The sequence below is a fragment of the Struthio camelus genome, chromosome 2, assembly GCF_040807025.1.
Source record: "Struthio camelus isolate bStrCam1 chromosome 2, bStrCam1.hap1, whole genome shotgun sequence".
NCBI classification, from domain to species: Eukaryota; Metazoa; Chordata; class Aves; order Struthioniformes; family Struthionidae; genus Struthio; species Struthio camelus.
Genome location: NC_090943.1, coordinates 128,611,038 through 128,628,659, shown reverse-complemented (window position 1 = coordinate 128,628,659; position 17,622 = coordinate 128,611,038). Strand labels below are relative to the sequence as shown.

At 36.3% G+C, this 17,622-nt stretch overlaps 1 protein-coding gene across 6 annotated transcripts in view; it reads left to right on the top strand.

Annotated features, from left to right (window-relative positions):
• HNF4G (hepatocyte nuclear factor 4 gamma) overlaps positions 1 to 17,622 on the top strand; it is a 63,183-nt gene that overhangs the window by 32,254 nt on the left and 13,307 nt on the right. For 3 of the 6 annotated variants that reach the window (XM_068932471.1, XM_068932473.1, XM_068932472.1), the window contains exons 2-4: positions 8,787 to 8,937; positions 12,601 to 12,769; positions 14,702 to 14,796. In XM_068932471.1, coding sequence (XP_068788572.1) covers positions 12,624 to 12,769; positions 14,702 to 14,796 — 241 coding nt within the window. In that variant the 5' untranslated portion in view covers positions 8,787 to 8,937; positions 12,601 to 12,623. Of the gene's footprint in view, positions 1 to 8,786; positions 8,954 to 9,000; positions 9,665 to 12,600; positions 12,770 to 14,701; positions 14,797 to 17,622 lie in introns of those variants that run through there. The other 3 variants (XM_068932474.1, XM_068932470.1, XM_068932475.1) reach the window with 3 other exon arrangements.

The window sequence follows — 17,622 nt, the reverse complement described above, 5'->3', positions numbered from 1 at the left end:
TAATCTCCAGTGGAAAGCTGCTCCTGTGGGTTTTTCTGCACTGTGGGGATAAGTGCATCACAGCCCTGGCCCCAGGGAACATGCCGGAGCTGTGTCCCAAGAGGTGAGGAAGTGAGCTGTGTCCACAGCATGCCCTGTATTTCTGGGTCCCTAGAGCAGAGTATGTATTAGCTTCGCTCTGAGCCAGTCTGTGTGCTTAGCTTTCCTTCCAAAGGAAACTATGGCAGATAGAGGCATATCCTCAGATTTTATCCCAGCAGGGATTTTAGATACGCATCCATAAACCAGGACTGCAGGCCAGACCATGTAGTAAATTTGTCCTGCGTTTAGGTATAGTCACTCCATGTTTGCTTTGTCACTTACTGATATGAAGAACATTCTTTACTTTGATTATTTTTGGATTTTATTAAAGGTATCTCTGTTCTTACTGAATGGGGATATACCTGAGTATGATTCGATTATTCATCACTTGGTACAGTGGCCATCATTTTTTGACTGTACACACGGCCATTCTTGTTAGGTTGCCTGACTTTCTTCCTAAAGCTCAGGCTTTTTGAAACACATCTTCAACTCAAGCAAGCATCCATTATATGAATTAGGACTATAATGATATTTTGAGTTGGTTTTAAAATGTGATAAATGGTATGTTTTCTGTGTTACTCATAGCATGTAGCAGGGGAGTAGTTTTAGTTCTGAAAAAGTATAACGGAGAGTTCAGGAGGTAGGGCTCCATCCAGAGTCTTGGCCTTAAGTTCTCTCTTCTTCTGTGAGTTTTGAGAGGCATATGGGTGAGACTCACCTCACCTAACTTTAGGTATCTGCTTTGTATGTGGAAAGAAACTGATGTTTTTGAAAGCTGATTTAACTCATCCTGCTTTCGAAGATAGATTTGATGAATCTGTGTTTAGAAGCCCTGTTTCTCTTCATTATCTACAAGGGACTTAGACATCTAATTCATATGTAGATGACTATATTGTAGAACCATAGTCAGGTGTCATAATCCCTTTTTTGTTGTTCTTTGCCTTGTTTCTCTATTCATAAAACAAGGAATGCAGGTCAGATAATGTTACTGACTGCAAGAGTCTCAGATATAATGATGGTGGAGTCTATATGAATACATTAAAATCTAGGAATATGACCACATGAATGTTGCTGACATCAAGAAGACTCAACCGGACACAAGGGGTTATCCAAAATAGTTAAGATAGAATTGATCTTGTAACCTCTGTTGTTGTAGCTACACATAACTTTTCAGATTGGAGTTTGATGATTTGCATTGTGTGTTGACCCATAATTGCATCTATGACCATTTCTCAAAATATCCTCTTGGTTAAGACCAAGTACAGCTTTGCAGTGCTGCTTCTCTCATAGTTTCCACACCAGTGAATTTTTCGTGCTCAGCTCAGTGAGTGTTGTGACTTAGTCCATCTTATTTTTGTAATATTTATCAACAGTGTTTTAAAAGGGACTTTCTCTGATTTGGAACTAATTAAAATTGCTGTTAAAAGTTCCATTGGGATCAGATTTATTTGTAGCTCTTGGAAGGTACAGTAGTTAATGTTTTATTTCTTCCTGGGAACACACCAAGCATCAGTTAAAACTAAGGCATCACCATTGGCCAGCTGCGGAACTAATCGCTACGTGTACAGCAAAGGATAGACTTAATCTCCTTCACCTAGAGCGTTCCACATTTTATGTGCAGTGAGATCTGAATTTACTGCACTTACAACTCAGATGCCTCTGCCCATAAACATACCAAGTGTCCAGAACCTTCCAGATTCTTGGACAGTACTGTTGTTTCTATTTTCAAGGAGATACTTTTGTCCTTTCACATTTGATGAAATCAAGAATGATTTGGTACTCTTTAGAAAAAACAATGTAATAATTTTAATGTGGAATTTCTAGGTTTATAACCTAATGTAATGATTTTATTGGTCCAATTTTTGATTTTTAGAAGGTTAGGATTATTAATTTTAATAGGCTTTATGAGCTAGATTTTCAACAGTACTCAGCCCCATCATTTATTATTGTTCTCAGTGGAAAAAAATGTCCCTTTGAAAATCAGGTCATTTTTTACATATTTCTCCCAGCAAAGGAGTTATTCTAAAAATTTTCACATTTATTTGGTGCATAAAATGGAATTATTTTGATACTTTGAAGAGCTGACCCCAGATATCATTAAAACAAAATGTATGCCTTTATGCTTTCATGTTCCTTTATTCAGGTAGTATTTTGGATTTTCTGTCTCTTTACTGTATTTTAATTTTGCATTCTTAGTCTTTAACACGCTCTGAACTTCTCCTTAGCTGATCTTCATAACAATAAAACTGAGAGATATTATTAAGCTAAGCAGAATTATGACAGTGGCCTTGCAAGAGTTAAGTGAAGTGTGTTGACACAATGTTTTTTCTGCAGGAATGTGATGAGTCAGTGGAGACTCTAGTTAAAAATTTTAATTTTAGATAGAGTAACTGAAAATAATGGGACTTGTCTGACTATTCAGTCCGTTAAGTAGCCTTTTACTGAGGACCTAGAGTTATATAGTCACTAACATGGGCAGAAGTGTGTTTGTGCTGAAACATTATGTGGAACATACATAAACTCATTCAGTGAGGGACAGACTATAGAAGACTTGCTGTGATTAATTCAGCACACAGAAAAGAGGCATTCTAGAAAAGCTAAAAAACCCTGCCTAGATATCGGATGACCCTTTTTCAACTCTCGTTGTGTATGACAAAGATAAGGCTGTTTATCTGCGAGAAAAAGAAAAATATATGTCATTAGATGGTACTTCTCAAGATAAACATGGATGACTTGTATGTAAAAGTTATCTAATTAGCTACGTAAAACTTGTTTATGAGCCGGCTTGAATAAAAACCCGCCAGGTAGGCCTACTAAGAAATTAGAAATCACATAGGGATTTCTTTAACAGGCATGTTTAATCTTACTTATCAATATCACGATGGTTCGGTTTTATCTTACACTCGAACTCTCTCCTCTTTTCTTCTCATATCATTCAGTTTGCTAGGACAAGTCTCTGATTAATTTTCCTGTGTCTATTAGAAAATAATAAGTTACCTGATCTAAGCAAATAATTAACAAGTGGCTCCTGTCATTTAACTGTAACTCAGCAAATATCACCACAAAATTATAAGCTACAGAAATCCTTTAAGCTCTCTAGCCTGGCAATGCCTCACAGCTATTGTGAGTTTTCAAAATAAAATGAAGTAAAGAACATTCAGTTAAAATATAAATATTAGATACTGAGGTTTACCTAATAGTAATTCACATACCTAACAGTAAAACCTTATCTGCTGTCATGTGAAAAGCAAATATATCCTATTTTTTTATCCTTGCTCCCCATGAAAATGTACAATTATTTAATAGTGCCTGCTAACCCCAGATAGAGTTAGAAAATTTACTGTTAATCTGAACACAAAGCAAGCACGGGAATGGATTGAAGTGGCACAATACAGCTTTACTATTAGCTAATGGAGAAAATCTGCACACGTACAGTATATTGTCAAGAATTAGTAGGATCCAGTACTTAGGTAACAAGTGTCAAATGCAATTTTTTTAAAACAAGAGCAGAGCTTTCCCCTGTCAGATCCGTGTTTGTAGGTCTATTCATGAGCCAAATCCAGCTGCCCTAAAAACACTTAAAAGAATTTCATACATGCACACACACACATACACACACACAAAAATATATATATTATAAATGCATGAATATATATATACACAGATACATAAAATGAGATTTTAAATCTGCATGATGTTTGATATCTACATGTCTCAAAGTCCAGCGTGCCTGTGTTAGAGGCCTCCTGGAACTGCTAGATAAAAGAATGTAACTGCATTGTGTCCTCGGTCTTTATCTCCTAACCCCCATACCTGGCATGCTATGTCCTGACTGTCGTCAGAGTTCCACTTTTTCATTAGCTGTCCTTCTAAATCTTACGTTAGTAATGCGCTTCTTCAACATGGACCATCACGGCCTTGGGTTGTCCATCACGCAGACACGCCGCTCTCCATCAGTGTAGTTGCAGTGCTACTAACTGACGTTTTGTGGTAGCCTCTATGCAGTGGTCCACGTGTGACCTCTTGGCTGTGAGCTGACTTTCACTGAATTATTTCCTGCTCTTTAGTGGTGGTATTCTTTGGTGTAAAGTTGTCTAAAACCCCTGCGCTAAGGTGAAGGCTGAGTAATCTCTGGGGAAAGTTTCTTAGTATTAGCTGCTGATGTACAATTATTATAGATAGAATCCAACTCTCTGTAACTGAAGAAATTTACCACACTATGATAGTAATAAGGGGTGAAGTAATAACAATAGTAAAAGTCTTCCTGAGTCTGGTAGGTAATCAAGGGCCGGAGAATGCAGCTGTGGGACCACCCCACATAGAAACATCACTAGTTTCACTAAACCATTGACAGAGAGTAGTACAGTACATGGATTAGTGAATGTGAAAAGGCAAAAGATATCGTCTTTATAGTTTTGGTCTGTGCAGAATTTGGGTGAGTGTGGTATGAGAAAAGCCCTCAAACACACCTTTCTGTAAAAGAAAGAGAACAGCTAAGGTTTTACTGTCTGAAAGGTGTCTTGTTCTTAGCAAGATGCTACACAAGACATTCACTGACGTTCTGCAAACTGATGTATGTGTGGATGTATAATTGATCAATGAAATCAGATAAACCAGATAGCTTTGTTTATCTTAACCTTACATAGTGGGTGTAACATCTTCCCTTTATATCTGGCACCATTATATTACTGTTGCTATGCCAATAGCATTTCCACTCAATGATACAGTGGAATATAGAATCCATAAAACTTTTGTTCTTTTAGAATAAGTTGTAGAGAAAGATATTTGGAATATGGAAGGAGCATCTGAAAGTTGACTATATCCTCAGCCAAAGTAAATTATCCTTAAAATCTACAGCAAGTATTCATCAGGGTCAAAATATTTTAGAGCTTTATTATTGCTTTGATATGTTCCCTCAAGTACAGACATGGCAAAGACCTCAGTGAGTGCAAGATGAAAATTATAAATTGTAGTACATAGGATTTGGAGTGTTGAATCTCCTACTTGGTTTTAAACTCTAATGTAGACTAGTCATTGACATCTTCATAACTGTTTGGGTAATTTTTTCAGCTTATCAAGCAAGCTAAATATGATTGGTCTGTAATGTTCCAAAAATCAGAAGCCAGGCATATTCTTTGTTTTGTCTCTGTATTTTTATTTGTGGTTGTTGAAGTTACAGCTGAATGTTCTAAGAAATGGATTCATTATGAAGCCAAAAGCACAAAGATAATTCAGACATCACAGTAATGGTCGGTTCCCTGTTACTCCAAAATGAAAAATGCCCCTCATCATACCTTATTTCAGAAAGCTGTGTGCTTTTTTTTGCTGTATGATGCAGATCAACATAATGAATCATATTCAAATGAAAAAAGAGGTACAGTCAATGTGTACAAGAATCTGGCTCTTAGAGAATGCCTGGAGTGGTCTAAGTGTCCAAAAACGTGGGTAATGGAAACAGGCTAAACCAAGATTTCCCACAAAGATTTGTACTTATGTTTCACCTGGCATGATTTGTTGCAGCTGATCTTACTACTTAGCCTAGTAAGTGTGCCCTGAAAACCTGTTATTCAATTCCAGTACTGGCTCTGCTTTTCTAGTGTTTTATTTAACCAATGTACATCCAGGACAAAGTCAAAAGAAAGATGCAGCATGAAAAAAAGACACAACAGCACCTAAGTGACATAAATGTATCCAGTAAGGGTGATCGTTGGTCCTGAGTTTGAGAAGAGTGTGTTGGATTGTGCCTTTGATCAGCCTCCTGGGAGCAGTTGTTCTGCTCTGCATTTACTCTCGTGATTCACAAATTGTTCTGAAAATCACTAGAACAAACTTGCCTGTAACATTAACTAGCTCAAAAAGCAAGTTTGTTCTAGTTTGTCTCTGAACTTTTTTTCTGAGGGGGGATGTCAATGCTCAATACTTGTCGTAATGTTTTAGGATCACAGATGACTGCAGCCGTGTTTCCATCACAGTATTTAGATCTTAAGCACGAGAGGCTATTTATTTTCCAGAAGTCTAAGAAGTCTGGTAATGCATGTTTAGATTTAACACTCGTTTTTAGATCTGTCTGATGCAATTATGATATTTTAATTATTATTTTCAAAAGTAGCCCATGGTCTCTATCAGATAAATATACTACTGTAGTACGAATCTCTACATGTCAAACACATTCATGACATCGTAATCATTAGAATACAAATATTTCACAGGCATTCCTCATGGATCATTTATGAAATAATTCGGGCTGGGTATCAGCCGGGCTGAGGCGGCCACTCTGTGACCATGACTAGCAGTGTTCTGCGTAGCATTAAGGGTGCTTTATAGGAGAGGGACGTTCAGTCTCCGATACTATATGGAGGTGTGCCTTTCTAAGCCAAAGGTGAGATTCCCTGCCGGAGTGAGGAAATGCGCACACAGCTTCCTGTCTAGCAAGCTTTTGGCAGATAAACAGAAACTCTAACTTGGTGATCTTTGGCTGAGTTTAATAAGGTGACGTTTTGGCCCAGTGCATACAGTTTCACTAGGCGCAGTTAGTGCAGAATCCCTACATACCCTGTCTCTCTTGTGTGCCTGCAAAGGGGAGGAGAGAGCTCATGCCTGTTTTACCAACACACTAGATAAGTATACCAGCTTACTGACAAAAACAGGATGCGTTCAGAGTAGGTCCACCACAATTTACAGTTCTTATAAAACAAAGAAAGAGATATAAAAGCACACTGGAAAACAGGGAAAAATAACAACAAAACCTGCCTTCAGATAAAGGCCTTCTTACAGGGACTTACATTCCAGGTTATCTGGAATAGTAAAAGGACCTATTGCTGCATTAAAACAAAATGTCTTCAATAGAGATAGTAGCTTGAGTTTTATTTTTCTTTTCAGAAAGACTTTTATCGAAATAACCTTGATTTTATTAGCTTGTGTTCTATTTTATACCATAATCAGAAAGAATGATTACATCTCATATGGAGAGCTGAACAATTAACAGGCTTAATAGTCCTAAAGATAAGATAGGAATGCTTGCTGTATGTGACTGAGTTCAGTTTTAAAGAAAAAAACAACAAAACCACATGAACAAAACCATTATTGTATAGCTTCCGCATTCTTCAGAATTACTCCAAAATTAATTCTGAAAAATCATTTCTTACTCAAGTTTACAGAGTCATTTATCTGCAAGGGGTGTTTTACAGTCTGACTAGTTATACCATTTTAAAACTTGTGCTTATCTAAGGCTAATATTTCTTGGCTGTCAGCAGTGGATGACTTGACTTAGAATTTGAAAGAACATCTCATACTACAAGCTGCAAGGTCTTACAGCATTTGAAAAACACTATAAGTGTCTAGCAAGAAAAGAATACTGCTGAGTGTGGGTCAGAATGCTAGTGAACCTTATGAAGTTTGGACTGACAAAGCACCAAAAGCTGTTGCTTATCATTGGCATCTCCTCTCAAACCCCCTAATTCCAGAACTGCGTTGTGATCCACCTAAGAAAGAAGGAAAACATACTAATATTTTACAGTAGTCATTTAGTGTACATTAATTGTTCATAATTTACTGCATGCCAGAATCCCCCAGAATACAGGTTTTTTTATGAATGCAAGATTTGACTGTAATAACTTTCTTTAGCAAAACATGAAAAGAATAGTGTAAAGAGCAGCTTTCCTGTACTGTACATTTTTCCATATTAAAAAATCAACGGAAATGAGTTTTTATATAACAGAAGTGCAAAGGGTCAGTTCATTCTCACTCTTTAGTAGTCAAGGAGGGGCCTGGTGCGGCAGCAGTGAAGAAGTTCTGTTAACAGTGGAGAGAATGTAGGATTGTCATATCGTACAGGATACCTTCCACCTTGCATTCATTCCTTTATTTTAGTTATTCACATGCCAAAGTGTTTTCAGGGCTGGAATTTTGAAATATAACTCAACTAGTCTTAGATATCTTCATATTTGTGCAACATACAAGTTTGGTATGAAAAAGCCGGAGATTATTTATAGAAAATCCTATCCTAAGGAACAAAGATAAGTCTCATTAGCATTGAAACCTTTGTATATCATTTTAAGTAGCATATTTAATGCAATGGGTCATTTTAGTAACTATTACTAGTTTTGTAGCAATTACAACAAATTCTGCTGCTGCAGAAACTTTTCAGACTGAACTGCCAGATATTATGAAATGATTCCACTTCGTGACAAAACTGCTGGGATTTCCCAAGCAAATATGGGCTTTCAATAACAAATATAGCTTTTCATCAATCTTAATTTACAAAAATACTTAATCTGTTTCTTTAAGAAAAAGAAAAAAAAATGTAGCTGTAGTTAAAGACAGGGAAACTTTATGTCCTTCCAATTCTGTGAAATTATACTTTCTGAAGAGAATGTCTTCTATATTGCTAGACGTGAAGCAGTTATTGGCTCTAATTAATTAAACCTAAGCTGGACAGTTCTCCTATATATGTAACCTTTAATGCAACTGTTGTTCAGTTGTGTAAAGAATAGTCTTCTATAATAAATTACTTGAGATATCATGTTGTTTGAAATTCTGCTGTCCAGCATTTAAAAGCTGACTCACCAGTCAAATTCAGCTGTTCTCTTCCCTCCTGCACAAAAACTCAAATGGCTTTTACAAAAGGGTTTCTACCTGGGTTTGTACATGCCATGTGTACTAACTAATGAACAATGAACTCACAACAGTTTCTTCCTTCTTTTCAGAGAAGGTGAATGATTTGTTTTCCTGTACCTCTCAATGGTGCTTGAAAACGACATGCTGCCATGACGTCTTTGTATGAAGAAGAGTAAGAGCAGGAAGGCCACCTTCCGAGAGTACGCGAGGCCCAGTGCCTAGAGCCATCGCAACAACACAGTATGTGGTGGAGAAGGTCTTTAAACTGGTGTTTCTTGTGCGGAGTTTGTGTTGCGTAAGGTGTCTTGGTCAAGCATGCCTGAGCAGCCAATTCACTGCCACTGTTAAAGACACTAAGTCATAAAAAGGGGTAGTTCTGCAGTTGTCTTTTAAAACATGATGATGAATGTATTGCCCACTAAGACAGCTCATACTCGTATCACATTTTCTTACTGCTCTTCATGGCACATGAAAATGCAGTCTCTTTACAGAAAACCACCAGAGTGGTGGGTTTAGGACCTTTTACACTACACATTCACACAAAGTATTTAGTAGGGGGTAAGAGAAAGGAAGCTTCCTGGACATACTTGAATTCACTCAAGACCTGGAGCCAGCACAACTCCTAATAAGGTTATTCCAGAAAGCATTCCAGGATTATCACAAGGGTTGCACTGTATCATAAAAGAAGAAAAAAGTACAGGCAGAATATAGCGTGCAGAAGCAGTTTTACAGCTCCTCCCATTGCAGCACGTAGTGACACAGTTATAGTTAACTTTGGATTATCAATCACTGTGAAACAGAATGGAACGCTTGTACGTTTGAGCAGCTTTTTTACTGTTTTTGCACTCAATGATGAGGCTCTCGGAACCAATGTTAGACATGGAAATGGCAGACTACAGTGAAGTTTTAGACCCAACGTATACTGCCCTGGAGTTTGAAACTATGCAGATTCTATATAATGGCAATGGTGAGTTTTGTTCCATGATGCAAAATCAAGCCGGTTAACAGAAGAAGGGAAATTATAATATAGAAGTTATAAGGTGTTAGTTAAGCGTAACATTAATGGAGCATTTGGGGGCTGCTTTCAAACTACAAATCTGTTCTGTTACACTTCATCGCTAACTCTAAGTTAATAACATTATAATTCTTTTACATTAAGGAAAATAAAAGAGAGGGTATATGTAATAAAGTAACTGAACTGTACTGTCATCAATCAGTTAATCAAAAGAAGAAAATTGTGTATTCAGCAGTTGTTTTATTTACTGTAAGACAAATGAATAACTAGTATTGACAGTTTGGACATGAAAGTATATTGCATATATAACGTTCAGAAGGACAGCATAAAATTATCCAGAAGCTTATGAGGAAATTAGGTCCTGCTTCTTGATGTCTAGTTTCTAATTATTGGACTAATATTTTATTTATTTAAATGTTAATCCAGCCTTTCTAGATATGTGTATAAACAAACTAGAGTGATTTTTTTAAAACAGATTCACTTGCAACAGGTTAATGTTTAGATGAGAAAAACTATTGGTATTTGGCTAAAGTAACTTTTTCACTTAAGGTGGAACTTTTGAATGCAATGAATTTTTTAGAAATTGAGTTTAAAAAGTTGTGCCTCAAACGGGAAGTACCCTGTTTCATTTTACGATCATTGAATACTGACAAAAAATAGGAAATTTTTGGCTATAAAAGAGAAGAAAATTAGCTAGAGAATTAAACTACTCTAAAATGACTTTCCTAATCTTCTATTCTACTTCAAAAATTGTTTTTAATATCATAAAGTATTATTCTTAAATCTATGACTGCGTATAGATTATTTTAAAAGATAGAACAAATATTTAGTGATTTGCAGGAAAAATGTTTGGTACCTGCATTTCAATTGATTTGGATAATGATTGCTCTCAGTGCCTGCCATATAGAAACCAAGTTAGTCTTTATTGTTGGGTCTTGAAGTTTTGTTTGAATTGCTGATATTACTTTACAGCACACTGTTAGTAAATAGAAAAGTAGATTTGATTATTGATTTAGAAAAAAAAAGTACCTTCATATCCTAAGTGATTTTGAAGCTATCAACAATGATTAAATAACTTTTAGATGATTTCTCTGCTGTTTGTGGTCACTTGTTTTTGCTAAATAGCACCCTTTCAGGCCTGTTAATGTTACATGAAATGAGAAAGCAGATTAGGAAGGTTAATAATGTTAGTGATGCAGCTAGTTAAATTATTCATTGTAAATGATTAATTAGCCAATTATTGGCTATTAAATGTATCCTTTTTCTTTTTGGAGTTCACCAGGAGCTTAGTGTAAATATTGCCCAGATAATTTATAGGAAGCTTGCCTTTTTACAGTGCTGTTCTGAAACTGAGACCTGGCTCTTCTGATCTTTGTATGTGTCTTTCCTAGCCTCTTAATTAAGTAGAACTGTTCAGAGATATTTAATAAAACACATTCAGGCACATTATGCAAATCTTCTGAAATCAGAGAACTTGGCAAAATCATGTAAATTTTCCTGGCATTCTGTTTCAGAATAAAACTAAGGAAAATAAGGATTATTTCCCTGATATCCTATTACAACATATTATGATGAAATGTTTCATTATTTAATCTAGATATAGTAATTTTTAAATTAATCTACTATATCATCATGATACAACATTTAACAAAGTTCCAAAAAAAAGATTTTGTTTCTTTCCTAGCCAAAGTATGCTTTTATAAACCTTTTTTTTTAATTTCCCAGTCATAACAAACCCAATTCTAAAATAATAAAATCTTCACAAAACTGAATATTTTTCATTTTTTCATCAGATCAATTCTTAATCTGATTCCTATCAACTATGCCTCTCCAAAAAAGGAAAAATTGTTGCTTCTTCTATCTTTATCTAAAGAATTCTGCTTAAATTGTAAGCTCTTTCGGACACAATCAAAATGTTATGATATGTTTGTGTAATACATTTCAGATGGATCTACTGTAATATAAATAGCAATATATGTGATTATACACATTACTTTTTAACCTGTCCATTGTTCATATACTCATGATGTACTTAACTTTTTATGCATGCTTGAATAAGTAACATGGCTGTCTTTCCTTCTCTTTCCTGACTGCTTAACTACAACTGTTTAGGACATACTGCAAACAGCTTTCCTTTCATAAAACCAGAAGCATACACAGAAAACAGCTATTTTGCAATTATTTATTTGAACACACATCTGTTAAACATTGTGACTCAAAGGAGAATAAATGAGGTAAAACAATATGGCCATTTTTATTTCAGGTGAATTTCTTCAGTTCTGTTTACTGTATTCAGTGACTAAGTATTAATCACATGTAGATAATATTCTCTTATGCAAGTAAAGTCTACATCAATGTTCCTTTGGAAAATTTGTTCAAGGAAATAACGCTAAGACAGTCTTCTTAACGTATATTGTTTTCATAAGCTATAAGACGGAAATATTCTTTTTTTTATGACGTAAAAAAGTACTTTGTTGAAGTAGCATCTGAGTCTTTGCATGATAGTTGCCAGTTATCGCCAGTTCTTATGAGATTTGACTTACACGGGCTTTGCCGGCTAACCAGGCAGCAGTGCTTTGTGCTAAAGTTCCTCTTCATGGTAGTAAGAACGTATAAGTAGTTATACATGCAGAGTTACACTTTAATTTTCAACCCCTTTCAGTCTGAAAGAGTTTAGACAGTCATAAATAGTACTAACCAGCCAGTACGCATTCAAAAATGTTCAGTAGAACAACCACCAGATATCCGATATACTGCCTTATAAGGCCCCAAAATAGTAACTGCTCATTAAAAGAGAAAAGTTCAGAAAAAAAGCATATAGATTAATCGTGGTGTGGTTGTTGAAAGTCTTATCCATAACCACGTATGTTGTTTTTGTCTCTCCTCAGACAATTCAGGAGAAGCTCTCAACATGAATGCTGCTGACAATGGGGTCAGTAGTCTCTGTGCAATATGTGGAGACAGGGCGACCGGAAAACATTATGGTGCTTCCAGTTGTGATGGATGCAAGGGATTCTTTAGACGCAGTATACGGAAAAGTCACGTTTATACATGCAGGTATTTAAAAAGTTGATCCTGTGGCATTAAATTAATTAATTTAAGCAAAAACCACTCTCATACCTTTCCAAATTTCTCATACAGACGGAGGAATATTTTCAGCTTTTTCTTAAGGGCTTCTAATGAGCACTTTGGTTAAAGCATGTGGTCAATGATTTGTTCTCATAAATTTGAAAGCATCTCTTTTATTGAAGTGGATTCTCTATAAGTGGATTCTCTGAAGTGGAATCTCTGTAAGATCATACACACTTCTAAAGACAACGTATCAAATTAATATTGACTCTCCTATAGGAGTCAGATTAATTGCTATCATTTTTTTCACCTATATGACATGTAAACAAAATGGAAAGATTGAAACATTACTGGGAATGAAATTAGCATCAAGATAGTACTTTTTGAAAACCTTATCTTAATTTACTAAGTGAGGCAGATTTTTTGTTATTATTTTTACTTTGAATTGTGTTTAAGTTATCTTTGATAGAACCAAAACGGTTATACCAGACCAGAACCTCAGGTGTGTTTTGTTGGGGAAAGTAAGCTAACGTCACAGTTTCCAGATGCTTGGTGATGTCATTGATGTCATTGCACCACTGAAGAGTTGTTTACTCTTTTATTTATGATTACATAAGGGCATCTCCTGAAGGAAAAAAAAATTGACACTACTGGCTTTGTGAAAAGCTTGATTTCTAACTGTTCTCTAACAATTCCTTTTTTATACTATTTTTCCTTATGAAGGCAGTTTCTGAAAAGAAAGTCTGAAATTCTAAGACTCTTGATTTAAAAACTGTACATCTGCACATCTTCCCACTTTGAGTGACACACTGCTCCTTTTAGTGAACATTTCACCCTTATCAGTGTGAATGGCTATCTGATAATACCTGGATGTCTGGCCGCCCACATTTTCATAGTGCAGGTCAGTGTGCAGTGTTCAGGGCAATTGCTTTGTGCAGGCACAATGAGTCCGTAAAACAACAGTTTTAAGCCATGCACAGAACATGTGCAGAACATATGCAGTACATATGTGAATTTAGACAGATCAGTAAAGAGAACTCTTCTTGTAAGAATGCCCTGTTGCTAGAAATATTGTTTGTTACACTCTTCCTTAGTTGCTCAATACTCTTATGCTTAATACTCTTGTAAGGAAGTATTTCCCTTACAGACATGCTATAGATGACGTACCACTAAAAGGGTGTGACGGAGGCTGAATAACTGAATCCAAAAAGAGCTCTGGAAGACATAGATTGATTTATCTGTTCATCTAAAGGTCTAAAACATGCACGAAAAAAGGGCAAAAGCAAATGGAGAGGAGGCAGATGTCTCATACATATTCCCCTTATGTGCACCTGTATGTGTGCATGAAAGCTTGGATAAGTTTGATTCAGCCCAAAATTTTCCAGAGCTGGAAGAAGCAAGCTTTCCTGCAGTGTCATGCTCTGTGTGTTGTTAGATAATCTTCCTTTCATTTCCTGTTTAGATGATTATCATCTTAATGCTATAACATGCAGTTAGTTCATTGGTTCCTCCTACAAAGAGTAAACTTTGCCAGCCAAGGGCACCAGTTTCCCAGCTAAGGGCTCCTCAATGCTGTTTAGCCAGTGACACTTATCATTTTCATTGATTGTCCTATCTTTTTACTCTTGTAGATTTTCTTATTTTTTTCTTATTGAATCCTCTTCTGTGCAACTAGTTACTGGCATATCTCTTATGTAAACTGAGGTGTGAATGATACATACAATTCCAAAATTTTCACATATATTCCTGCAGAATGAGGAGGTAGGAAACGCTTCTCAAGACCAATTAATGGGGGGGAAAGGAAGAAATTCTATGCTTACAGACATTATTCTGACAGGCCCTATTGCTTGGTTTCCTCTTCATAATCAGGGTGCGGTTATATTAATGCTTTATGAATTTACCCTTTCTTGTCTCTGATAGATTCAATCGGCAGTGTATTGTTGACAAGGACAAAAGGAATCAATGCAGATATTGTCGCTTGAAAAAGTGTTTTCGAGCAGGAATGAAAAAAGAAGGTAATGGAGTCATTTATTATTTGCTATAAAAAGATAAATAATCTGAATGAGTCTCAAAATTTAATGAAAATTCTAAAAAAACCTAGCAGAATAATTCAATGAAAAAATCAGTTGCAGTGCTTCATGACGAAGAAATTATTTTCCTGACATAAAATATACTTCGTCTAATATTCAGGTGGGTAAGTTGTTTTAAAACTTGGACATTATCAAACTGAGGGTTTCAAAGTGAATTTGCAACTCTTTAGTCCATTAATTCTGGCAATAAAACTAATTCATTTCTAAGTGTTGAACCATATATGATTTTAAATTTGATACATAAAATATGTATTTAGGATTTTGCTTGTACCCTACCTGATTAATGACAATCAATGCCAGTTTACTGGTTTTTGCCTTCAATGTAAGTGTTTGGAGTTTTAAGCCAGAGGAAGGAGTGTGGTGCTGAGAGAAAAGTAGCGATGAGAATAGTAGTGGTTACTGTAAGTGGAGGGTTCTCATTAACTTTTAAATTTTCTAGATTAGGGCTTAATATTTGAACACGTGAAGATCATTACTCACACATCTCCCTGACGGACATGAAGAAACATGGATGTCACGGTGACAAAGTCTCAAAGTGGAAGGGCCAGACCATCACAGGAACAGAGCAATAGCAAAGGAGACTGTGTAGGAGTATCACAGGAGATTTGGGGGCTTATTGGGCCTGTTGCTTTACTGGCAATTATGATGTAGAGGCAAAGGGGAGCCTCACCTGGTTCAAATAAGCACTCAGAAATGGTTTTCTTCACTAAATTTCTGTTTGCTGTGCAGTTCTTTTGCAATCTCTTGCTACTGATCAAGTTTTGGTATGAAACTAAAATGAATTTTGTCCTTGTAACTGCATGGGGATATTCTTATATTCATAGTTACATTCATGTATGTATGAAAAAGGTTGGCTAATTGTTGTGGAGCTCCACAAACAGAGTTCAGCCCTTTGCATCTGAGTCATTAGAATCAATAGCATATTGGATATATGTTATCGATCTGATAGGAAGGAAAAGGGAGATCCTCATCATCCACAGCAGCCCTCAAACTAAAAAGCAGAGCTTCATAGACTTAAAAAAAAAAAATAGAGTCACAGAATAATTTAACTCAAAAGGTACACCTGTAAGTCATATAGTCCAGGACCCTGTTCAAAGCAAGACTAATTTCTAAGTAAGGTTGCTCAGGACCCTATCCAGTCCAGTTCAGACTGTCAATAGGAAAGGAAATCACACAGCCTGTCAGCAACCTCTTCCAGGGTTTGACCACTGTCCTAGTAAATAATTTTGTCCTTAAAGTTAATTGGAATTCCTCTTATTGCAATTAGTATCCATTGCCTTTTGTCCTTTGCACCCAAGAGGAGTCTGGTTCCGTTTTCTGTAAACCACAGCAATGAGATGTCCTGTCCACTTGACCCCCTCTTTCCTGGCTAAACACACACACCTCTCTCCACCTCACCTTGTACATCCTGTGATCATGTCCCCCCCCCCATCATCTCTCTAGCCATCAGCTGGACTCTCCCCAGTTTTTTAGTGTCTTCCATGTACTTGGGAGTCCCAGACTGCACACAGTACTCCAGATGTGGTCTCACCAGGGCCAAACAGAGAGAAATAACTACTTTCCTCAACCTGCAATGTAGCCCAGTTTGTGGTTAGCTGTCACCATCGCAAGGGCACAGTACTGACTCATGTTTATGAAGGGAAAAGATGCATCCTGTACAAAACTTTTAACCTAATTTACACAGCTCTGCTTCCTCTGATCCCACTGCCACTTTTCCATTGTGCTCAAGCCATGTTTATTCAAGGCTTCCCAGTACTGAAGTAATTCAAGAGGCTGAACTGTAAATTTCATTGCTCTTGTGTTTCATATGCCTCTCTACACCATCAGGGGATATCCCATGGCGTAACTATAGCATAGTGTATATGATGTATTCTCAGCTTGTTTCCAGTGGCAAAGGTGAAAAGTGCTTCAGCTGGTAGAGGCCATACATCGTTCTTCTCAGCAGATATTTCCCCTTCCTCATAAAGTCTCTATTTAAGGTAGTTTTAGTGTATATAGACAAAAAGGCTATAGCAGGATAGACAATTGAGTCTGCATACACAAGAGAAAATTCAAGCATTTCCCTATGACTCTGAAAGTGCTTCCATGTCCCATTTTCACTGGTGGCTGTCAGAATAGCTTGCTATTTTCCTAATGCTAATTAGTGCTGACCTTATTTTAATTGTCCATGTAGTACTTAGCTACTGAGATTGGAAGTGAATGGGTTCTATTTCTTCATTCTTCTAAAAAAGGTTTTTTTGCTTCATTCTGCATGAACATTTATGACTTTGTGTTTATCACTGCACAACTTTTCTTACTATGACCTTAATAAAAGGTCCGTCAGTGAATGACCATGGCAAAAGATGGCAAAAGTTAGTACGCCTCTGGAATAAAGTGGGTGCATTGTTCAGATAAAGCCTGAGAACTGTTCACTGTATAGAGCTTTTTTTTTTTCTTTTTTTTTATTGAGGCCTTTGATATTAATCCTTAATTCTGTAATACAGATCATTTCCCACAAAATAACAAACATATCTTTGGAAATAAAACTGTTGCTCTTTAAAGATGATGAGGTCCCTTGTACAATAAAAAGATTTTGATCAGCACAGTTCTGTCTTCTTTTTTTTCTTTTCCCTTGGGCTAACCTTGGTCATGATCTAGGTTTTAGAAAAATCTGAATGATAGTTATATTTTTAATTCTTTCTTGAATTAAAGCTTTCCTTGAAGCAAGCCTGTTGCTTCATAAACCTTGTTTGTTCTGATTAAGGATTCTTT